Raw genomic sequence first — 25,013 nt, 5'->3', positions numbered from 1 at the left:
AATTTGAAATGCTCTGATGCCTTAGAAAGGGGTGAGGTAAATTTGATGAAAATATGGCTCTAGATATATAAGGTTTATGATATTCTTGAATATAAAGCAGAAAGTTTCAGTTTAGTGGTGCATCCTTTCCTCAACCTATTCCACCAATGCCGATGTGACTGATACAGAAAAGTACATTTTATAGCCACAGACATCTGTGAAACAGCTTTCAAAAACCCATGCTTTAGATTATAAGGGAGATCAGGCAAGAGGTGCAGAAAATTTTATGCAGAAAATCCTAACAATTCACCATAAAAGAACTGAAAACACATTCTCTTTCCTGCTTCTGGGTAGGTAGATAGGTAGTGTCATGGTTATACATAAAGGACAGAGCTCCAATGTAATGAATTTTAACAAAAATGTAAGTAGATATACGTATGCAAACTCATGCCATTTTAGCAGAACCTTCGCTTTTCTATCGTAGAAGCAAAACCATCCTTGACAGTTGCCCGTATTTGTCCATACTGGCTCTTCACTGGTACCCGCAGCAAATCAATGGGCACAAGTTTGAAGGAAAAGAAGGTGATTATATTCAAATTCCAGAGAGGTTATTGGATGTTCCGGATGCAGAAATAATGGCCGGGAAAAGTACATGTGAATTAGTCCAGTTTACAGAGTATAGCAGCCAGCAGTGGTTTATCACTGGAACTAATCTTCATGCCCTGAAAAATAAGGTAATCTATTATTTAAAGAATTATGTGGTTGGAATTTGATTTTTGCTTAGCAGATGTATTCCTCAGGATACATTCACTTGATCAGATTTGTAGTAAGTGCTACACGTGGTGAGCTAATTATGAAACTTGTCCTATCTTTATGAGCTAGTTGTAGAATGTTTAGTCTCAAAAATATTTCCCTCATGTTTTATTGTGTAACATATATATGAAAGTGGAAAAAGGGTAAAAAACATAGCTTTCCCTAATGCTATATTGTATTGTATATCCCGCTCATGATGAAGTCTGACAACAAAAGTCCGTCAGCTGGAGACCACTCAGTAGCTGGAGTGGAGGTAGAATGCAGTGGAAAACCTACCAGACGCCCTACATTCCTAAGGAAGCTTTGAATAATAGTGACAGTAAGCACATAGCTAGAATGACTAGAAAAATGAAGTGAAGTTCAGAGTGGGAGATTCAGTCATGACATTAATTTGAAGATATCATTAAATTTTCTGTTCTTTTTGGCATTATAGGTATTATCTTTGAGTGTGAAAAGTCAGAGTTCACAACCCCTGACCAACAGCAATGAGATTCTCTACAGGATTTATGCTGCTGAGCCTAGAATTGTTCCCCAGACACCTCTGTGTCTCCTTTGGAATCAGGCTGCTGCAAGGTACTTGTTAATAATTCTTTAAAATCAGAATGTGTTCCTTCCCCCTTTCAGTATCGTTAAGCCCAGTGTTTTGAACCGAACGTAGATGGTCTCAGGTGAGATTTTAGACTGGAGAATAACCTTTACACTAAATGAGACAGCATAGGAAACGGTCTAGCCTTGTGCAGGTGGCAAATGCAGCCAAACAATTTAAACATGTGTTTAACACATTATTTTTCTCCTTTATTATTACTGCTTTCACGGGACTTAGTGTCAGTTCTACTCAGTTCACATAACCTTCCTGTGGTTATTGGTTAATTAATTGAACAAGGGAGGAAATTATTTTGACCCCTTCCATCTGGGCTTGCGATTCTGGATCTGAGGCTCTATGTTTAGAGGGATTCGTAGGGATTTATAATTCTAGTCCACAGATGACTTGGAGTACCTTTTGGGGTTAAAGCCATGCACACAAATGGGAAGAAGAGAGCGATTCTCTCTTTGACTCTCCTTGGCCTAAGACCTCATGTTGCTGAGCAATTCTCTCTCTGGGAGCTCAACCAATGCTGCAGGGTCAGGCATTGCTGGCCCAGAAGGTTTAGGGTTCAAATCAGTCACTAGATTCTGTTTGTTGCTGACCTACAGCTACACAAACTAAGACTCTTAACGAGGTTCAACAGCTTAGTTGGGTAACCAGCTGTCCTTCTAACACCAAAATTCTTGTTAGTCTCTTTGTGAAAAAATAATTTTCCATTGAAATTCCTAATTTCTGAGGACAGATCTTAAACCTCATACATAGATACTCTACAATCCTCAACATATAATTAATAATGAATGTTTCAAGTTTGAGTCTGCAGTTGGGGTTAAGAAGTTTGATGACCTTAGAAAAGTAGAGGGATCAAGAGGCACTGGAAGGGAAGGGGCCCAACTGGTAGTCACTGAGGGATGCTCAGAGGGTGTGGCATGTGACACTATATTTGCTATAATCATGACCATTTTTGTGCTAAAAGCCAAACCTTATAGAGTGAAACACCTAAAAGAACCATAGAGAACATTTATGTAATACAGTTGGCTCAAAATCCAAAAAGATGAGAAAGAAAACTTAGAAAAGCACATAAGTAATTTATGTGGTTCAAAATACAGGAGCTGTGAAAAATGCGGAAAGGTGAACAGTGCATGTTTGATGGCTGTACTGACCTTTTGGTATTCTCAAATGCTAGGAGAGGGTACTTTCTATTGGATACGTGGGGTGTGTTTGCTTTAGATTAGGTAGGGACTGATACTGGTTTTTTGAGAGGACCAGCTTCTTTGGTATTGGGAATGCTTTCGCAGGTTTGGTTAGTATTTAGGCTGCTGCTTAAGGTATCTGTGGGATCTGTTGTGTCATGTCTTGGACAAGATGTTCTCTCCAGTGTTTCTTCTTGAAAATGCGGTCTGCTTAACGACTCAAGTAAAGAACATTTAGGTTCAGTAAGTCATTTTTTCTTTAAAAGCCATCTCAACACCTTAAGTATTGATGAAAGAGGAGTAGTGACAGTTGTGTTTTTGACCTAGTTGGCTGTCTGACAGTCAGTTTTGCAAAGTGGTTGAGGACACTTCAGACTACGTGGAATGTGCCTGTTCACACATGTCCGTGTACGCGGTCTACGCCCAGACTGACAGCGTGTCTTCATACAATGAAGCCTTTTTCTCCTCTGGATTTATATGTATCTCAGGTGAGTTATAGTATTTTTGAGTCAATAATTTAAAATATTGATGAGAATAAAAGTCTGTTTTCCCAGAGTCCTTTTATATCTGCAAGATGCAGACATACTGTAATTCATCAGCACTAGGAGAAAATAAACTTTCCCATGTGTCGTATTCATTAATTCATACAGTGGTTATTTTTGGAGGACCAACCTTGTACTGAGGAAAAGGAAGGAAGACATATTTCCAACTCATCAGTAATACAAAGTACAGTATGGGACAGAAGCTAGGTAGTAAGAAAGGGTATAGTTGATAGTTGTGACTAATAAGGAAGATTCTGCAGTAGGATCTCAGGATTGTGTGAGGTAATAGAAACACAAAGCATTTTGTATTTTCATTTAAAAAAAAACCTCCCCCATGGGTTGATTTGTATTCTGACGTCTAGAAGCTCGAAATATGCTTAACCACTGTGTTAAAAGATAAATGATCTTTCACCTTCTACATCTAGGTCCCGTTTCTCAAGAACAGGAACTTGAGTTGTGTTAATGTCTGTCAAACTATTTAGCTATACGTTAACTTTGAATAACTATAGAATTATTCTCATTTGCCATTTTGATCTTATGGTTGGGAGTCTGAGAATTCCTCACACTAAATTTCTATCCCCACCCTCACACATTCTGTGCCCTGAGTCATCTTTTACAGCCCCGTAGCTGCTATTCTGAACAGTATGCTACACAGAGACCTGGGTATAGGGTGACTCTTGAGCCCTTCTGCCTGGGTTCAAATCCTGGTCATGCCATTGGCTAGTTGTGAGACCTGGGGCAAATACCTGTTTCCCCACCCACAATATATGATTTTAAACTGTGTTAACATAATAGGGTGGTAGATATACTACCTCAGATATTCTGCTTTAATGATGTTTTGTATGTAAATGTGATTATCATTAAATTTATGTCTGTTAACTTGGTGTGCAACAGTCCCCTAATAATCTTTATCAATTAGGAAAATTTCATGGAGGTAGAAGCGTGTAATTAATTATTCTTCTTTGTCCTGGTTAAAATCTTTCCACTATAATTTAGTATTCTTTGTCCTAGTTGTTAAAGTATTTCTGCTATAATTTCATTTTATAAAGTTATACATTTTCCTTAATGTATCTTAGTTTTAAACCTAACAAATTCAGTAGCAAAAGTTAATAATTTCTTAATAACATCTTCCATTAGAATGATGTTTCTTGCTTAATAGATTCTTCTAGGTATATATAGTTCCAAAATCAGACAGAGACATCCCATTTTACTTTGATGCAGTCTATTTACAGAAATTTCATAGACTGATGAAATAGAACCAAAAGGTAAAATGCCAAAATAAAATCTAGATATCATTTCATATATTTCCATAGAGACATAAATCTAAGTGCTGATATAACCTACAAAAATCCCTTGCTTGTTCTAAATACTGAACATCAAAACAAAGAGTTTTAAAAACTAAAGAGAAATGTTATCTTGATTTTTTTTAAAGACAACAGGATTATAAGATATTTCCTGAGAATTGTTAATAAATGTATATTTTTGCAACTCACTCTTGAAAAGCTACATAGATTTGCTCATGTATTTGAGAACCAACACCCAAATATTTCTTATACCCAAATATTAATATCTACTTTTATTACTTTTGACTTAGAATCATATTTGAAGTTATCGGTTTCTTTCCCCCTCTGTCCATGACGTATTGTAACATGGATTGCACATTCTGTGGAACAGGAGACGTAAAGTCCTATCTTTGTGCTCAGTTTCAGCTTCTGGGGAGGATGACATTCCATCCCTCTGAGGGCCCCCAGGAATGAGGCAAGAGACTTTTACATATCTTAGGTACACATTCTCCAGTTTAGGTCAGGCCGCACCAAACATCCCTCTGAATTTGGAAACAATCTAACTCTTTTCATGAAATGTGGTAACATACAGTTAGACAGGAATTAAACCGTTTTTTAAAAAAATCAGGATCAATCACAATGTATCTGTTCCAATTATAGTTTACAGTTCTGGTTACTCTACTAGAGCAGAACAGCTAAAATGATCCAAGTGTGTGAAATGGGCATGTAGGCCAAAAAGTTTAGAAATCTTCAATTTAGAAAGGTGAAAGATTAGGATATATCCCTGTGACTTTTAAAATTGTAAACCAGTTTATCAAATTCCAAGAAATTAAACTAAAGTTATTCCTTGAAGCTAAAAATAGAGAGGACAAGTGAATAACTGTGCATATCAGTGCAACATTATGGAACTCGCCTCAAAGGTGACTTGGAAGAAATACAATTTATAATAATGCCATAATTTTATAGTTATTAAGGAACCTAAGCATGGTTTGAGGCACTATTACTATTTGGAGGATAATGTCAAGGAAACCTGCTCTGCTTCCCACAACTTTGTTGATGTTGGTCTATCAGAGGCAAACATTGAATTTGGAATCGTCCTGATTTTGACTCCTAAGTACAATCCGTATGGCCTTATGAACTTCATGAGACCCTGTAACATTCCATAACTGACTTCATTTTTAACTTCATTACATGAACTCGTTTGATATACTTATAGGTGGGCCTCCTACTTTGAAGTGCTTTTAAGCTGAGATTAGAGGTGGACTGCAGACCTCACATTTGTTTCATTTCTTTTTTGTTCTCTTATGGTAGAGAAATCCTTTAACTCATTAGTCACACTAAAGCTTTACCTTTAAGTGGCTAATAGTTTTATTTACTCTCTAGATTACTAGGTATATAAATGCCAACACAATGTCATTATTTACAGTAAGTAACTACAGGAAATAATTGTCTATAAATTGCTAAATACCAAGACTTACAAGATAAGTAAATCAGCACAGTCCAAAGTCCTTTGAAATGTGCTTATTCTTTTGTTCAGGTTTATTAAACTGCAATTTATTATTTATTATAAATTATAAATATATAAATTATAAATATATAACAATAATAACTATTGTTTATTATTAAAGTGCCTTTTATATTTTATAGGCTGATATTCTAATAGTTTTTCTAGGAAAAAAAAACTAACTTTACCAGATGCCACTCATTCTTTTTAAATTATATTTGAAGATGAGATATTTTCTAAATTTCTGTGTCAGATTCTTCCAGAAATATTAAGTTCATATTCCCAGTAATCATTGTCCTAAGATAGCCATTATAATTATGGGGAGGGTATATCAAAACAGTTTCATTCTATCAAATGGGGAGTTATTTACAAGAAGAATAGACGAATGTCAGAACTTTGAAAAAAAGCAGTTTTAAGGAGGTCACTGCAGGTGATAAAGAAGTCAGAGAGCTTAGTCTGATTCTGACATGACATAAAAATGTAGGATTTTTCTAGCTATGTAATAGACACGTATTGTTTAGGATGACTGGCTGCATGTAACAGAAGATAAGTCAAATATCTTACTTAAATAAGCGGATTTAGTTCCAGGGTTGATTAGTTTAGCACCTCAATGACATCATCAGGGGCCCAGGCTCTTCTCATTTTTCTGTTTTGCTGTTCTCAAAGGTTTTATTTTATTTTCTCTGCCTTACCCTTACGTGGTCTTGAGCTGGCTGCAGCAGCTCTAAGCATCCCACAACTATGTCTAGGCTTGCCAAGGGAAAAGCACTTATTTGGATCCTGTTTTAAGAGCAATGAAAACTTTCCTGAAAACCACCCAGAGTGTTTTCCTGCACCTCTCTTTGACCAGAATTGTCTTCTGTGACCTTTCATAAACAGCCTTGAGACAGTTTAACACAGCAGTCTCCAATAGATCTTTCTTCGATGAGAGAAATGTTCTGCCCTCTTCAGTGTGGTGGCTACTGGCCACATCTGGTTATTGTCCTTGAAATATGGCTGGTACAGTTGGGGCCTGAATGTTTAATTCTATTCAATTGTAATTTATTACACTTTAAATAGCCACATGTGGCTAGTGGCTATCGTATTGAACTTTACAGGTTACCTGGAGGCTGGATCTCCTGGCAACCACGTCCTTCTGGAGTGACTCCTTCCCTCTAGTACACAGAACTTGTGTACTGTAAGGTGTTTCATATTGACTTTTGTTCACCCTAGGAAACTTTTCAGGATTGACAGTCTTGTTTTCCTGTCCTCAGCTTCGTAGTAGCTGTAATCAAGAGGCATTGTGCTAAGGGGAGAGTTGCAGGTACATGGGAATCAATAAAGATGAGCAACAGAAAGTAAAAAAGGTGACAGTCACAGCTGGCATTAGGCAGGAGAAGAGAAAAAACCTGAGCCAACGAACAAATAACTGATTTAATAATCTAGAGATCATTTGGTTTTTAGATTTATCTGTAGAGAAGACAGAGATACATAGATAAAGCAATACAAAATTTATAAATATTTTAAAGAGATTTTCTTGGGAAAAAGTATTAATATTTGGCTTGTGGAGAGAGAAACTTCAGTGATTTGGATGGTATATCCCATTTATAAGGGATGCCAAACAACAGAGTTGTTTACAGATATGTGTATTTATAGACAAACATTACATATGTGTATACACATACAAACATTCAAATATTGCAGAGTTAGATAACAAGCTCTTTGGTCCACTTTGGTAATAGCAAAAGAATCTAGCTGTTCTTTAGAGTTTTTCTTATCTAAATCAAAGATTATCAGTGTTATCATTTTGTTAAGGGTAATTTGTCTTCCCTCTTACTGTCTAATCATATAGAAAAGTCATTTGTGTTAGTAAACTGATTAATTGCTTTTTTTCAAGCAATTCTGTAACCTCCATAGCGCTAGGGAAAAAAGCAAATGAAAATTATTCAGTTAGCAACTTGTTTTTCTACATAATTACCAAGGAATCAATTTTAAAAACCTGTTTAGAGTGAACCTCTGGGTGATACCTGGAATTGTTATCTTTGTTTTCTAAAAATTCTGTTTATAATGATGCCTTTATGTACTATGTGATTTACATATTAAGGGAATTTAAACCAAAAAAAGTTACAATTTTTAAAAAACTGACTTGTAAATTTAAATTTTGTGTGCTACATACAGCTCTTCAATATCAGATAAAAAAATAAAAGATATTTAGCATATTAGGAATGTGGTAACTGAAGTCTTTATTTCTTTAAATCTAAGGTATTCAGTATCTCTGCTGAGGCGAGTTGAGGCTAGGCCACCTGAGGTTTTTTTAGCTGGATTCTTATCTCCTAAATAAAAAAATGCATCTAGATAACCATCATACATTATACTTACAGGCGAATAGAATCTAGCCCATTTTCCTGCCACTGACTTTGAATCCTGGACTGCCACCAGGTGTCATGCTAGCATTTTAATTGAAGCTTAATAGACTTAATTAAATATTCCTGATCTGGTCAAGTTTAACTGTACTAAATTTACATCACGAAGTGGGAGTGTAATGGAGAATTAGCAAGTTAGGAGAAAAGGCTGTCAATAAGCTCTGCTCGTGAACTAGAAAAAAACAGTTGACTCAGGAGTATCTCTGGTCCCTTTGCCTCACCCTGTTACCATCCACCACAGTAAACTTACAGTAGCGCAGAGATTTGTGATCATGTGGCCAGCAATGAAATAAGACTTCCAAGGCCCTGCTTGTAAGTCAGTGTGTTACACACACAGTCCCACACACACGCACTCACACACGCTCTCACCCTCGAACCTTGACTTTAAGGTGACTCTGACCCTCATAGGAAATTCAAAGTGTACGTTTGTGAGTTTGGAGCAACAGCTGAAATAGTTTATAAGCTACGTAGATAAAGATGCAGTTTCTGGCTATACTATGTACCTGTGTAGGAGGATTTGGGAAGCAGCCCCAGGACCTGCACACCTTCCTAAAGACGGATTACTCCGGATTTCTTGGCCAAGTTTCTAGGCCAAAAGCCTTGACTAATGCAAAGCCTCACTTCCTGTGTGGAACTTTGTCTACCTTATGCAAACCTAAACATATTGAAAGCTTTTCCCAAAAGGACGTCTGAGAGGCATTTCTGTGCTGACAATTATTCACACACCTGCCGTGGGCATTTTGCAGATGCCCGGTCCACTTATGCCAGCATGTGGTGCACTTGAGAAGTTTGTTGCATAGCTTCAGAAAAGATGAGGAGGAAACAAAATGTTAAATAAATGCAGCGTCTCCTGTTTGCCAAGGAGGCCTTGATGAATGAGATAATGCCTGCAAAGTACAAGGCAAAGCAGCGTACACAAGCCAGTTGTTCTGTTTCAACACTTCTTAGGCAAAATAACCCCATTGAGGATGAGAGTGGAGTAAAAGGCTTAAGTGATAAAAGCAAATAGGTTACTTTGTGCAGCACATTTAAATTTTAAAAGGCAGGAAATATTTTAAAAATATGTACACACTCTACATTTAAAACCTAACATTAAAAGAAATTTGTACAGATTGCAAGATAAAAGATTTATGGTTTAGTCCTGAGGTTCTAATCTCCCCTTGAAGTAGTGTAGGTAGCTGATTTTAAGTAGATTTAAAGAAAATAAGAATAATGTTCTTCACACCACTTAGAAATGTAGATGTTTAGGTTACAAATCATCTCTGTGGGAAGGAACACATTTTGTTCCTGGTTTTGGCATCCAGGAGCATAAGGTTGCTTTTAAAATTCAGAATCACCACTATTGTAATTACGAAACTATTCCTAGTAGATAAAAAGGGGTAATTACCAAACCTGAGTTTTGGTACCACCATTCACACGTTTATGCCTGAAAAACCCTATTCCCCTCCCTAAATAGCTCTATTTAGCCATCCATCCATTCTTAGTAAATTAGATTGGAATTTGATTCTTTTCTTAAACAATAAAACTTGTCTAATGGAAACAGAAAACCGAAAGTTTAATGAAATTATTAACCTGCTCCATCTGTGCTTTCTTTTTAGTAGGGAAGTGAACAAGTAGAGATTTGAAATTTAAAGTTACCCTTTGGGCTTAATTGATATGTATGAGGATTTTATGTGTTTTGTCAAGTGGAGTAGATTAAAATTGGAACAAGAGTGTTCCCAGAGATACTGTGCTTTGCGGCCTTACGTGCTTACCTTTCCCCAAAGATTTTAGCATGCTCCTGTTTGTTCATGGATTGTAAAACCACACGTGGGCTTTTTTTGTTCCTACAGGTCTCTGCCTGGCTGTTCTTTCCCACATCTTCTGTGCCAGGTATTCCATGTTTGCAGCTAAACTTCTGACTCACATGATGGCAGCCAGCTTAGGTACACAGGTAGGCGAGCACTGGGATTGCCCGCTTTCATGCGATGCTCCTGTTTCTTCCTCTGTGATCCTTGAGCTGAATGTATAAGTAAAGTTTAATCTCAACTTAGTTGAAATAAGCTTGTTTAATTTTGTAGTGGAGGAGGATGGGGAAGGAGGGCAGTAAGAGGAAATGAGAGTATTAGGTCAAAAAAGTACATTTTGTGAGCTCCTCTCTACAGAGAAGTACTTTAATATCAGCACTTATAAGAAAATAGCTGCTTCTTATCACAAAGCATCAACTTATATATGTAAATATATTACTAATGTGTATATATATTAAAATGAGCATGTTTTGCATTAATTTGAATAAAATGCTCTCTTACAAATCCTTTATATGGAGGGCATTAAAATGATATATACTTTAAGACATCTGCATAATATATTTTGCTTCATTTAATATTATAGAATAGTTTGATAAAAATTTTTTTTTGAAAAACTGTGTCTATAGCAGAAGAAATAGTGTGAAAAACATTGAGTCATTCATTAACATGCATTTTAAAGCATTACAGCTGAAAGCCCAGAAGGCCGATCAAAAGATGAAATTAAATGCCTTTTCTGTTCATAAGGTAATCACAGTCTAGAACAGTAGATGTACATACAGATAACTCTAATGTAGTGTGTTAAGTGTGAACACAGACTATTTGTGAATATAGATGAGGACTTAATTTTTCTGTAAAGGTCAAAGAAGTCTTCATAGAGGAGGTGGTATTTGGGCTGGGACTCAAATGAGAATCACGGAGTTTATTGGTTAGGAGTGAGATATGCATAGATGTCTATATAAGCAAAAGGGAAAAAGCATAATCACTTCTACTTGAAGCCTGTAGTTACAGTTCTAGACTGTAAGACTACACCATATAGTGTTATTATTGAGAGAACTTTGTAATATTATTTTGTAAAATTTCCTCTTTTCTGGGTGGGTAGGTACACTTCTAGAGTGCAGAAAATGCTGGTACCTGATTGCATGCTGGCGTATGCATGTGTTCAATTTACATAAACTCGTGCTGTACACTTAGGATTTGCACACATTTTAGAACGCTAATGGCATTCTATTGAACTCCAAACAGAACTTTTAAAAATAATACTAGAGGAGCAGCTGAAATATAAAATGGAAAATTATCTGGGACATTGGACTTCTCTAGCCTTTTTTGGTCCCAGGAGTGAAAATGACATGAGTAAATTTCAAAACTATTTTTTAGGGAACAATGAAGTATCGAATTTTAAGTAGAGATCCCAGATTGTGCTTTTAAAGTACCTATGAACTATGAGAGGTAACAGCTGTTACCAAAGGGGGGCTTATACTGAGTTTGACAAGGCTATTTATATTGCGTTGGTAACTATCTTAGCTGCCTGATCTTGCCTTTGCTCCTTGTATTTAAGATCTTAGAAAACCCGCCTTCCATAATTAGAGTTTACTTGGCTGTATTCACCGCCCACTCTGGTAATTTTTTGGCAGCAGAATTTGTACAAGTCTTAATTATAGAACCATAGAATTACAGACAAGTCTTCAGTGTCCTAGCAGACAAATTTGCTCATGTCTAGGGGTGTAAAAAAAAAAGACTCAGGATTTATATCTTGGGACATTGCCTTCTGATTCATATTGTACTTAACATTAATTTTGGAGAAAATGGTTAGTCAAATCCATGTTTTACAGTATATTTTTAGAATGGATAAAGCAACTTGTCATGAAAAATCCTACAGTGTATGACTTGTGACATGAAATAACTAAAAAATAACTTCCGTAGTTTGTTTTTGGCAGGAAGAATTGTTGATAGGTTTCTATCGAAAGTACTGTTTCCTCGAAATGTTTTACCTATCTGCTTTGATTTTTTTAAGTACTCTCTAAACTAAAGAGAATAATTTCTTCCTTAAAACCTTTCACAAAGCCTTTGAAAAATTCTTAGACTCTCCAGAAAAAAAACGCTGACTGCAGGAACTTGGGCCCACCTTTTCATTTCTGAATTTTAGAATCATGTTTATATTGCCATTTACAGAATCTTGCCAGTGGGAGGATTGCAGTTCCGAGCTCGGACCTCTCGTTTGGGATCCTCCATCATCAAGTTCACTTTCTTATTGTTTAAGTTTCCTGTAGAGAAGCCTTAAAAAATACAGTTTGGCCTGTGGTTCTTCGGCTAAGAGAATAAAATTTCTTTAGCTGACCTCGAGTGTTTGAGCTGTGAATACTCTGCAGACAGGTCTGCCAAGACCATTTGGTTTCAAAGCTTTATTGCTGGCCTAAGACTAAGTTGAATGACTTTTGTGGGAAAGAGAAGAATGGAAATGTATTGGCCTCTGATTCCTTTCAAGGCAGCGTGTCAGTGAGGGAGGCAGTCGGCAGCAGAAAAATGTGGTAGTCTATCTGTACTTCTAGAAATATATATTGTATCTGATATTCTTGCTTTAAAAGGCAAAAGATTCTTTAATCTAAAATTTGTGTCATTCAAGCATCTTTGCGAACCATTGACTATAAATTACCAGCAGGTGGCAGTAGAAGCTTTTTTTTTTTTTTTTTTTTTTTTTTGCAAAACCAGTTTTTAGTCTCTAGCAAAGATGGAGTTCAGCAGAAAATTAGAGATGTTTTCACAGCACTTCTTTCACTGGGCTAGAGAGTATTCTTCTGCAAATTAGCAAATATGCATTTGTGATTTTCCACTTTTCTCTTTTTATCCTCTTTGTTCATAATTGAACTAATGTGTCTGAAAGGCACTCTAAGAAAGCTTGTGCATCCCTGGCTTGGACTATATCTTTCTGCCGTTTATCATTTATAGTTAAATTTAAATTTATAGTTAAATTTATATAGTTAAATTCAGGGACATAACATTATTTTCATTGTATTTATGTTGTTATTAGCTTTAAGACGTGTGTTGCTCTGGAAAAACGTGGTTTTTTAAATGTCACAGAAGTTTTGAGGGAAGAGCTGTATTTTCAGTACTGTTTATTTTAAAAGTATGTATTTTTCTTCAATGCCAAGTTAATATTTCTCACTTATCTAAAAGAAAATGATTAAATGGCAAGGAATTGTGAGACCATTATCTTCAAGTATGAAGGAGATGAGACCAAACAAATTTTCATGGAATTGGGTGATATTTCTTGGAAAAACATCTAATTATATCTTTGGAATTTTTATCTTAGAATCACATTGCCAACCCATGTGTGCCCTGATAAGGCTGGTAAACAACTAGGACAAAGGACAAGTTTGCAGTTCAGGGTTCTTAGTTCTAGGGGTTCTGTCAGGAAAAGCAATTCTCCAAATCTAAAAAAAGAACAGAAGTTTCCTCATAGAAAAAAATGATGATAAGCTAGAACTGCATTTACTCTGATTAATAAATGTAACCAGGGGAAAATGTTTGGGTTTTTTTTTTTTCCCTCTGTTTTTTGTTTGTTTGCATGGCTTAAGCACATTTTTCTGAAACTGAAGAGCAAATTAGTTTAGAAAAAAGTGTATGTAAAAATACTCTCTGAATTCAGATGACACTGAATATCTGAGCATTTGAAATACTTAAATATGAGTTTTTGGTAGCTGCTGGATGTATAGGAGTCTTATCTTCCATAGGCCTTCTCCTTAAGAAGGAATGAGGAAATCGCCTTAAAATTCAGGGGACTGTTTTCTGGGATTTAGCAAAAGTTGGACTGTCAGTGACTTGTCCAATTTCCTCATTCTGTAATGTTTTGGGATGTCATTTTGCAACGTCATTTTGTTTCCCAGGTAGGATTCTGCTCAGGTACTCCTGCTAATAGGTTCTGCTTTAGTCTGCAATTTATGTTATTTTAGCTTTGAGTATCTAGCATCTTTGAGACTCAGGATCATTGGCTGACGTGACGGAAGCCAGAAGCCAACTGTGACCTCTTCAGTACTGATTCCATGTGGCTCCTCCAGGGTCTGGTTTCTCTCCCGGCAGCGTGCACTGTTGTGTTGAGACTGTCAGCTCAAGAAAGTCATTGTGTGTGTATGGTCTGAAAACATGTATCTAATAGGCATATTTTTGTGGAGTGAAGCAGAGTCACATAGCAATTGTAAAATGTTCATTACTCAGAACAAATTTTTCATTAGTTGGAAGTTTTGGTTAATTGCTTGTTAAGCAGGGTATCCTTTGTTTTTTCAGCTTTTGTTATTCAAGAAAAAGGAATTTAAGAATTTGAGTACAAGGATAAAAATTGGACCTTGCGTTGAGGATTGGGAACTTGAGAAGCACAAAGGATCATTTTCAGTGAAACGTTTACGATCGTATGTTAGTGCAGATGTAAATGGATTAGGAAAGTGGTTCCTAAAGTTGAATGTAGGCATCTTGTTAAAATTCAGATACTAAATCATTGAGTCTGGGTGGGTTTCTGGATCCTGCTTGTTGAGAGATTACGGTAGCTCTGTTAGGACCCAACTGCGTTTCTGGTTGTTGTTTCTGCTACTGCTGCTGCTGCTGTTATTGTTGTCATGATTATTACTAAACCCATAGTGTTAACCTGTTTTCTTTCCTATAAAAATGACTTGTTGAAGAAATTCCATTAATTAAGTTTTTACTTTCATTTAAAGTGTCATTGCCTTGAAACTACGTACAAACATTTATCTTTCCTTCCTGAAGGGAAAACTGCTGCTGCTGTTTCCTTCTGGTTTCCTTTTTTCCCTCCTGGTTACTAAGAAAAGATCCTCAGACAAGGGAACTAATGTAGGACTGAGAGTGCAGACCAGGCTTTTATTTTGGTCTTTCTTATAGCATTTCACACTTGCAGAACTTCTCAGTGTTGTTTTTGGACATAAATCCCTAGAAAGAAAGTATAACCCCCACACCCCCGCTATTCTTTCTTTCCTATAAAGAGCTTGTGAGTGTCCCCATTTCAGTAGTATTGAGCACGTATGGCTTTTATTTTTTGTACAGAAATTTTTGAGGCATTTAGCTGTACCTTTTCTTCCTTTAGATATGAATTTGGTGAACGTGAATGAAGAGCATTCTGCACACAGATATAATATACATTTGAATTGGACTTATTAAACTGTTTGATTCTAGTTTAGGTGTGCTCATTAATGTGGCCAAAATATGATCACATTCATGACTGCCCATTCAACCATCCAGTAGTGACATTAAAACAAACAAAAAGTCGAACAAACCCTACTTATTCCCCAAAGGATTGTCATTCATCTATGAACTCACCCGCTTCTACCTCATCTACCATATGCACAATATGAGATTGTGCAGTGGGAAAAACCAGGCAAGAGGTGCACACACGAGGCATGTAAATAACAGTCTGAAAGTGAACCTCATGGTAAGAACCAAGTTGTTATGTAGAAGAGGTCTCCTCTTCTCTGGTATACTAGGTAGTACTGCATAAGCTGCCGGTGGGGACCTCAGCTTCAAAAGACGCCACAGAGCAAGTGGAATCAGACTTGGTTGTTGGAAGATGGATAAGATTTAAAGAAATAGGATGTGCCACATTCTAGGCAGGGAAAAGAACAAGAATACAGACCTGGAAGGTGTCGTGGTCCTGGGAGTTCCACTTAGGTAAGGCCTGCACCTGAGCATAGGAAACTAGATAAACCAATTGCAGGTGAGGTGGTTGTGTATTGTCTGAGAACTGGTGTGAGTCACTGATGGAGTAGTCCAAAAGGGCACAGTGTGAAAGGATTTTTCCAAAGGATTGATCTGGAAATTAGGGATTAAATAAAAAATGGACTAATACGTAGAAGGAAGGCTGAAATTTGGGAGATCAGTTTAGAGAGGCAGAGTGGGCAGCTTTTACCATCATCTGGTTTTGGTGGGTCATGAGCTTGGTAGTGGCAATGAGAATTCAAAGAAAGGAATAGAAACTAATAAAAACACCCTGCTTTGTGCTATGAAAGTATCATTGTTTGACTTTTCTGTTTAAATCAATACAAAGATCACATTGTAAATTTTATCTTATATAATAAATATATTAATAAACATTAATAGAATACCTACTAAGCATTATATGAGATTGGTACTAGTACTCTTCCTGTTTTACAACTGAGGAGACCAAGGCGCAAAGAGATTTAAGCTCCTTGTCCTAGATCACGTAGTGGTGCGTGGCAGGATTGGAAGTTGAACGCAAGCAGGCTTTAACCACTATGTATACTGCCTCATAAATCATGAATTAATGAGATTTACTCTGTCACCAAAGAGGTAGATAGCCTTTTCTGTTAAGTCACTTGACTTAAATAGAGAAGGCTGAAAGTTTTAATAGATGGAGAGGGATACGTGCAATTTGGGGCCTCAGGGCTTTCGAGTTCCTATAGCACATTTAAGCTAGTGGTTTAAATGTTAGCAACATAAACAAATGCTAACACTGTAAAATAGCTCTTTGGGACAGGTTGAGGAGAAACCCTGATTCTAGAATACATGTGACTGATGTCACAGGGGTTTGCCTTTTATGGCGCTGAACTGTGCCGTGAAAGATTTCCGTGTCTTGCTTTATGCATTCCTTGGAACAACCAGATAAGGTGGGTACTTGTATGATCCCTCTTTCACAGATGGAAAGAATGGGACTAAGAGAAGTTCAGTCACCTGCCCTAACCTTCAGAGCTAGAAGGTGGTGGCTTGAGGGGTTCAAACCCAAGGCCGTCTGCCTCCACAACCTGTGTGCTTAAGGCACTGTGCCGCGTGGCACGGGAGGACTCATCAGAAGCGGCTAACTCACGCAGAGCTAAAGCTTCTGAGGCCAAGGAAAGAGAAAAGTTTTCCAGGGGAAGCATTTAGCATCAGTGGGAGATTAGTCCTCCAGTTTGGCAGGAGCAGTCACTGGAACCCTTGGTGAAAGATGATGAAAATAAGACAGAAAAGCTTACGGAGTGCAGTGGGTTGAGAGGAAATGGAAGGGCTGTTTCAGACCACACCTGAGAAAAGCGTGGTGATGAAAGAAGGGGCCTTTTGGGGCACAGGAAGCAGGAACATCTTTGATATAAGAGCTTGCTGAAGGAAAGCTGGATCCTTTGATATAAAAAGCTTGCTGAAGGAAAGCTGGATCCTGCAGCTACCCGCTACCACCCACCAAAGGGGAGGGGCTCCTTCTCTCCTGTCCCACTCCCCCACGGGTATTTTCCTCTTCTTGAAATAGAACTTTCTATAGCAGTTCGATGAATGGGTAATAGGAATGAGTCAATTTCTCTTTGATCCCTGTTTTTATTTATACTTTTTGATTACTTTGAAATCTTTTATGCCAGAGGCAAGTGACTCCCTGCTTATGTGCCTAACTTAATCATGTTATACCTAGGAGAAGATTAAAGCTCTAGTCTGAGCTCTTATTTTCCCCCCATTTCTTGAATCCAAATTTTCTTTGATGACCCTACATTTTTGGTGGTATTATGATTGAATTTCATGTGAACTTGCAATCAGTCATGAAGTAAATTTGTAACTAGTGATTATCAAATAATTTTATAATCCATTTTACAACCCAAAATATTAATATTGTGCTATTCATAAGTATGTGCTTTGAGGGATTAACATGATATTGGTATTTAAATGGAGGAAAACTTGAATATTGATCAAAGTATTGAATTTCAGAAGAGATAATATATTTTATGTTTGCTTTCTTCTTAAGAACATACTTTATATATCAAAATTTTTTTGTTCTTAAGATCTTTTAATAATAAAATCCAACTCTTTTTTTCCAGCAAGCTTTCAAAATTCAGCCTAACTGTAGACTCACTAAATTGAAAATAAGTGGATGCTGAAAATACAAAAATAGGATCATGGTCACACTACTGGGAAATCCAAATTTTCCCGAGTGCTGAAGTAGCAAAGCAACAGAAAGAGTGAGTAATATTCTGAATGAGGCTACAGTGACATTATCATGTTTGCAACATGGCTTTTGTTACTAGGAAAAATTGTGAAGCAAATCCAGACTTTACCAGAAAATACCAGTTTGGAATCTTCTATTACAGCCTCAAAAACATAAACTATCCTTGACTGTTAAGAGACTTCTTTTGATCTCCCTACGTAGGGAAAATCAGCATCTGAGAAAAAATGTTTTTATGAAGATTTAATGATAGCTCTAAAGAACTTTAAGTAACAAATATGGAGTGTAGGAGGAAGAGTCCCATTTTTGGAATTAGAGGGACAAATGGGGTAATATTCCTGAGCTGCAATCAAAAAATCATTGGAAAAATAAGAAGAATGCCTGCCTTGCAGAGTTAAGAGGATAATTGGTCATGTTCAGAAATCTTGAAACCGAAGGCCTGGGGGACAAACCGGGGCAAAGGCAGAGGGTAAGGAGGATTCCTGCTGCCACACAAACACTGCAGAGGCCCGCTGGGTTCTGCTCTGAGTTCAGCGCTTCCTAACGCCCTCGGGAGAACTGAACCTGCTTTTCTCTTCTGGAGGTTTCCTTAAATCAACAGTAAGGGCAGTGACCATTGCTTCAGCCCCACCCTTTTTAAATAATTGGCTCTATTATGCCTGTTACCACACCTCTCACTGGACTGCCCCCGGCAGTCTTTTATGTTGGTCTGCATTATCTTTAGACACTATATTCATTTGCTGTGCTTATATTTTTCAAATCTGAATTTTTTCCTCCCAATCTTGAGGATTTTCTAAGTGTTTGTGTCTCTATTGCTTGTGTTGAATTGTTAGAACCTTAAGAACTACAGAGATATAGATAGATAGATAGATAGATAGATAACTGTTTGCAAAAAAAAAAACCACATATGTGTCTGTGTGTGTATGGTTTGACCTTGAGGATGTGTATGTGTGTACATTTGAAATTTGGAATAGATATTTTTAAAAAAAGTTTATTGACGTATAGTTGATTTACAATGTTGTGTTAATTTTAGCTGTACAACAAAGTGGCTCGGTTATACATATTCTTTTTCATATTCTTTTCCATTATGGTTTATCACAGGATATTGAGTATAGTTCCCTGTGCTACACAGTAGGACTTTGTTGTTTATTCATCCTAAGTATACTAATTTGCATCTGCTAATCCTTCCCCCCACTCCTCTCCCCCACAACAAGCTCCCAATCCTTCTCCCCTCCATCCTCCTTCCTCTTGACAACCACACGTTTGTTCTCCATGTCTGTGAGGCTGTTTCTATTTCATAGATATGTTCGTTTGTGTTGTATTTTAGATTCCACATATAAGTGATATCATATGGTATTTGTCTTTCTCTTTCGGACTTACTTCGCTTAGTATGGTAATCTCTAGGTCCATCCATCTTGCTGCAAATGGCATTGTTTCATTTTTTAATAACTGAATACTATTCCATTGTATGTGTATATGTACACGTGTGTATATGTGGTATGTATGTGTGTGTAAATATATACGTGTGTGTGTCTGTGTGTGTATATGTACACACACAGACACACACACCTCATCTTCTTTACCTATTCATCTGTCAGTGGACGTTTAGGTTGTTTCCATGTCTTGACTATTGTAAATAGTGCTGCTGTGAACATAGGGATGTGTGCATCTTTTTCAGTAACAGTTTTGTCTGGGTATATGCCCAAGAATGGGATTGCTGGAGTGTATGGCAACTCTATTTTTAGTTTCTTGAGGAAGAAACTAAAAATTTTTCCATAATGGCTGCACCAATTTACATTCCCACCAACAGTGTAGGAGGGTTCCTTTTTCTCCCCACCCTCTCCAACATTTATTATTTGTAGACTTTTTAATGGTGGCCATTCTAAGCAATGTGAGGTGGTACCTCTTTGTAGTTTTGATTTGCGTTTCTCTAATAATTAGCAATGATGAGCATCTCTTCATGTGCCTATTGGCCATCTGTGTGTCTTCTTTGGAGAAATATCTGTTTAGATCTTCTGCCTGTTTTTAGATTGTGTTATTTGTTTTTTTGATGTTGAGCTGTATGAGCCGTTTGTGTATTTTGGAAATTAAGCCCTTGTCAGTTGCATCATTTTGCAAATATTTTTTCCCAGTCCCTAGGTTGTCTTTTTGTTTGGTTTATGGTTTCCTTTGCTGTACAGAAGCTTGTAAGTTTGATTAGATCCCATTTACTTATTTTTGGTTTCATTTTTATTGGAAATAAGCATATTTTTAACACAGAGACACTATTTAATGAAATAGCACTGGTAAGAACTACCATAAGCACTTGATCTGTGTAATTCCATGTAATCCTTACAACACCCTGTGAGACCATCAATGTTATTATGATTGCCTCTGCCTTGCACATGAGAAATTCAGACCCTAGAGGGTTACGTTACTTGCCCCAGGTCCAGTGCTCCCTGCAAAAGACATCTCAGAACCCCTCAGTGGTGCCTTTCCCCTCCACTTCCATGCAGCAAAACAGTGTGGTCCCCTGCAGACAGTTTTTATTTACAAAGTAGCCTTGTTGAGAAAGAGTTCAAATGCCATACATTTCACCCATTTGAAAGTGTACTGTTCAGTGGCCTTTAGTATATTCAGAGTTATGCTCCCATTGCCACAATCAGTTTTATTTTTGTAGCTTTTTTGAGGTATAGTTAACATTTGCTACTGTGCTAATCATGTGAGTAGGCCTCTCTTTAATCTTTTTAGCTCCTCAACCTCTTGGTCCCCTTTGTGGATCTTTTCAGTGAGTGGCCCTCACAAAATTGGTTTTTACATTTCCATATACATCTGTAAGTCCCAGGAAATTATACCTGAGTTTTAGCGGCTTGCTCTCCCAGCAGTGTCTTACATGTAATTGCCTGTCTGCGTAACTGAGCTTTAAGTTCCTGAGCAAACAGACTATTCTTTTTTTACATCATATACTATGCCAAAAAGTATATGAGTGCCAAAATAACAGCAGTTATACAAGTAGAGTTAGCCTTTTCTGTAGGCTTGTTAGTTGTGTGAGTCCAGAACTACCTTTCTGGCAGTACCCCATTTGGATCCCAGCTCCCAGGAACATATACTCTGTGTTCTGCCAGGGATGAGGAGGAACTTGGTTTCAGGCACTATGTTTTGGTTGTAAGGCTGAATGTTATTGCCAAGTTGAAATATTTACATGTCACATGTCAACAACCAAGTACATTTCCTGGCCGTGTTTCATGTGCAGAAGATGGCATGTGCAAGTGATTTTATGGGCCTGGAAAGGGAGAAATTCCACAGCTACCCCAGACCTCTCTGCTAAGCCCCACCCCAACCCAATTTATGCCCTCAATCCTTCTGGAATACAGAAATCAAGGTTAAATGAAAGTCAACTTCTAAATTGATATTCTCAATTTGCGTATTTTAAAACTTTTCCGTATGGATATCCCCTTTAAAAATATGTATAATATTAACCATATTTGGAAATTGAATGCATTTTCTCTCTCTGCTTCCAAAGGATATCTCAGTTGTGTCCTCGTCTGTCAGTCTTTACCTTTATCATGCTTATCTAAGCTGTCGCTCTTTATTGCAGCTTCCAAATTATCACTCATGGTTTTACTCTGGCCTCTTTCTTTATAATCTGTTCTCTTCTTAGCAGCCAGAGTAGTCCTCTGAAAGACTAAATCAACTCAAGTCCCTCTCCCACCTAAATCCTTCAGTGACTTCCTGCTGCACATAAAAGAAACTTCTGGCCTGCATCCAACAGACCATGAGGATTACCCCTGCCTACACTCTTCTCACATCCTCCCGTCTCCACCCATTCAGCCGGCACCAGTGACCGTGGACTCTTCTCAGGGCCTTAAATATGCCGCCTCCTCTCGTCCCGAGTCCTGGGTTCTAGTTCTGCACGAGTGCTTTGCTAATTCATATATTCATCCATCCATCCTTCATTCACATTCAGCTCACACATCACCTCAGAACAGCCTCCCTGAGTAGCTCCTGCTCCACAGCATCACATCATCTTTATGTTTACTTCATGAAACCGTATATCAGCATCTGAATTCTCTTGTTCATTTATTGCATTCATTCCCCTTCCTCTCTCTCTGCTTCTGCCTCCTGGAATGTAAACTCCATTAGATCAGGACTCCCCTGTCTTGCTCATTGCTGTGTTTCTAGCAAACCCATTAAAAAAATTTTGGAACATACTAGATTTCTCATAAAAGCTACTTAGAATAACAAAACAAACAATGAGGTGAAAGGAAACTGTAGGCTTGCTTCTAACGAATGTCTTCAATTTAAAACAAACCTATCACCATTTTCTCATGAAAAGAACCATCCTATATTCTCAATTCCTTAAAAAAAAATCAGAATTAAAAAAATAGATTATTCATATTCTTAAAGAATTGTAATGTTCTAGTGAGCTACAACTTAGAAACAAATTGTAAATCTTGGTTATAACTTGAATGTGTTCAATTTACAATTAGTTTTTCCACAAAAATAGTTATGAAGAGAATATCCCAAGCCAGCCACTAAAGGCCTTTAACTTTTAATCTGGCTATTGTGGGTTCTAATAGTAATTTTTCTTCATGTTAAAACACACTTTGATTTCTGATAGGGAACTTCAAGAAAATCTTTCCTCCCTTCCACAGCCTCTGCTACCTGGTTTTTCCTTCAGAAGTTCATAGAAGCAGACACAAAGGCTCAGGAGGGGCAGGTAGAGGGGAAAAGGGACTTGAGGGGAGAGGCAGACTTCTTGAACCCAGCTTCCTGAGTTTGGATAGATGCTTCTATGAGTGAGTTGAATAGCAAATGTGAAGTTTTCTGGAGCTTGGGGACCTAGTGTCAGGATAGAGATTTGGCTCAAAAAGTAGCTTTATTAACTTCTTATTGAGAAGCAAGGTTAGAGATGAGAGAACACCATTGGAGTACATAGAAAAAGTTCTTCTGTACTTTATAGTTAAATTTCTGTATCCCATAGGAATAACATTTTGTGTTAGGAGAGTGTAGACACTCAAAATAGGTAATAACTAATTATAATAGCTACTTCTAATAAATAGTTAATTAGTAAATGCCTGTAGTGCCAAAGTAATTAAAATGGGCCATTAAAAATAAGGATATAGGGACTTACCTGGTGGCGCAGTGATTAAGACTCCATTCTCACAGTGCAGGGTTCCCGGTTTTGATCCCTGGTCAGGGAACTACATCCCACAAACCATGCTGCAACTCAGAGTTCACATGCCACAACTAAGGAGCCCACCTGCCGCAACTAAGGAGGCTGTGAGTCGCAACTAAGACCTGGTGCAACCAAATAGATAAATAAACATTAAAAAAATAAATAAGGATGCAAGTGTCAAGGTTGTTATATTGGTAGTTTGTTAGAATTAGGGCTGGGATGAAATACCCTAACATGCTGTAATGTGTCTAGACTTAATGAATAATCCTGCCTTGTTTAGGTCATGTTTATAATCATGATGAAACCACTGTTAATTTCTGAGTTTATTGTTCATATCTGATAACACATCCCCAGAGACTTTGAAAGTATGAATAACTGAAAGCATTCATTACAATGCCTGGTATTATAAATGGGTTAATGGCATATAACAATCACAGAACCCCATTCCTTCCACCCAAAAAACAGTTTAAAAAATTAGAGTCTTTGCCTTTAAGGAATGTGGTTTTGTGCCTTGGAAATCTTTAGATTAGAAAGTAGAAATATTGGTTAAGTTTCTTTGCCTCTTTGAGTCTGCCTAGAGAAGTGTTCAATAAATATTTGTTTTAGAAGGGCAATATAAGCATGTTAAATTATATAAATAGAGGCTTGTAGGTATTGCTTACATAGTTTCTTCACTCCACAGAGGTACAAAGGCCAGAGGAGTTTGAGATTAACCCCAGAAAGACATAGTAGCTGGAATGCTAGAGTTAGCTTGGGTCATGGTCATTACTACTGTTAACTCACTAGGTACTCGTGAGAATCCATAAAAAAATGGTCTTATATTGGACAAACAGTCCGTACTTGAGCAACTTTCAACTCTAAGGATTAGGAATTACTCTTTGAAAATGTTTGTCAGGGTTAATTATTGAAGGCTCTTGTGTGAATGTAGAAAAGTCAAATGAGGACAGGCAGGTCTGTCTACTACCTTGTGTTTGAGTCTAAATCAGAGCAGCAGAAAAATATATTTATTCTCTAGGTAACAAAAAGAAGACCTTTTCTGAAGTTTTTGCGGAAACCCAAGTTAAATTTATCTCCTTGTGTATACAACCACCATTCATTGTTCCCATTCTGCAAATATTTAGTGTCATATATAATATATCAAGTTCTTTGCTAGGAACGGCAGACATAAAGACAAATAAGACATAGTTTAGACCTTGGAACATTTATAGTCTACTGCAGAGGGGATAAACATGTAAATAAATGGATGCAATAGAGTGTAATAGGCATATGATAGCAGTCTATACAGCATGCAGTGGGAACTAAAAAAGGGGAGTTATTAATTCTATCCAGGGTGAGGGGTGGAGTCAGGAAAATCTTTATTGCGATGAGAGTGCTTCAGCTGTCTTGAAAGATGAGAAGTCTTTACCAGGTAGAATCTACATATAATTAAAATAGAGACATTAGTAAAGGCAGAGGAATGGGCTGTGTCTGGCAGGACTGCAAAAAAAGGATTGCTCTACGTTGGATTATATTCTGTTTATTTTGCAAGGCTTTAGGGATGGTTCAGCTGGCTAAGGGTTGATGGTGAGAGAAGGAAAGTTACTTCTGCTGCAGACCTGGAAGAAATGGAGACTAGTCTCCAGACCTGAGCAGAACTGATGTTTGGGGAAGAAACAGGAAATGAGAATTTCTTATAGGTTTTTCTAGGATAAAATTTTGGGTGCCACAGATAACATTTTTTGTGTCTCATGAGCGTTTTTCTTAGAAATGTGTTAACTAGTCTAACCTGAAAAGGCTAACATATCCAATTCTATACCACTGCTCATAAAAAAATCAGAAGTCTCTATTCTGTAAAGTGTCAGTAGAAGTTCA

At 37.3% G+C, this 25,013-nt stretch overlaps 1 protein-coding gene across 1 annotated transcript in view; it reads left to right on the top strand.

Moving 5' to 3' along the window:
• ADGRV1 (adhesion G protein-coupled receptor V1) overlaps positions 1-25,013 on the top strand; it is a 472,618-nt gene that overhangs the window by 190,975 nt on the left and 256,630 nt on the right. The window contains exons 81-84 of the mRNA XM_057739390.1: positions 464-713; positions 1,226-1,365; positions 2,896-3,056; positions 10,132-10,232. Of these exons, the coding sequence (XP_057595373.1) occupies positions 464-713; positions 1,226-1,365; positions 2,896-3,056; positions 10,132-10,232 (652 nt within the window). The remainder of the gene's footprint in view (positions 1-463; positions 714-1,225; positions 1,366-2,895; positions 3,057-10,131; positions 10,233-25,013) is intronic.

Source organism: Hippopotamus amphibius, chromosome 1, assembly GCF_030028045.1.
Source record: "Hippopotamus amphibius kiboko isolate mHipAmp2 chromosome 1, mHipAmp2.hap2, whole genome shotgun sequence".
Taxonomy (NCBI): domain Eukaryota; kingdom Metazoa; phylum Chordata; class Mammalia; order Artiodactyla; family Hippopotamidae; genus Hippopotamus; species Hippopotamus amphibius.
The sequence above is the reverse complement of the archived record's forward strand: the minus strand, read 5'-3'. Positions and strand labels throughout refer to the sequence as shown.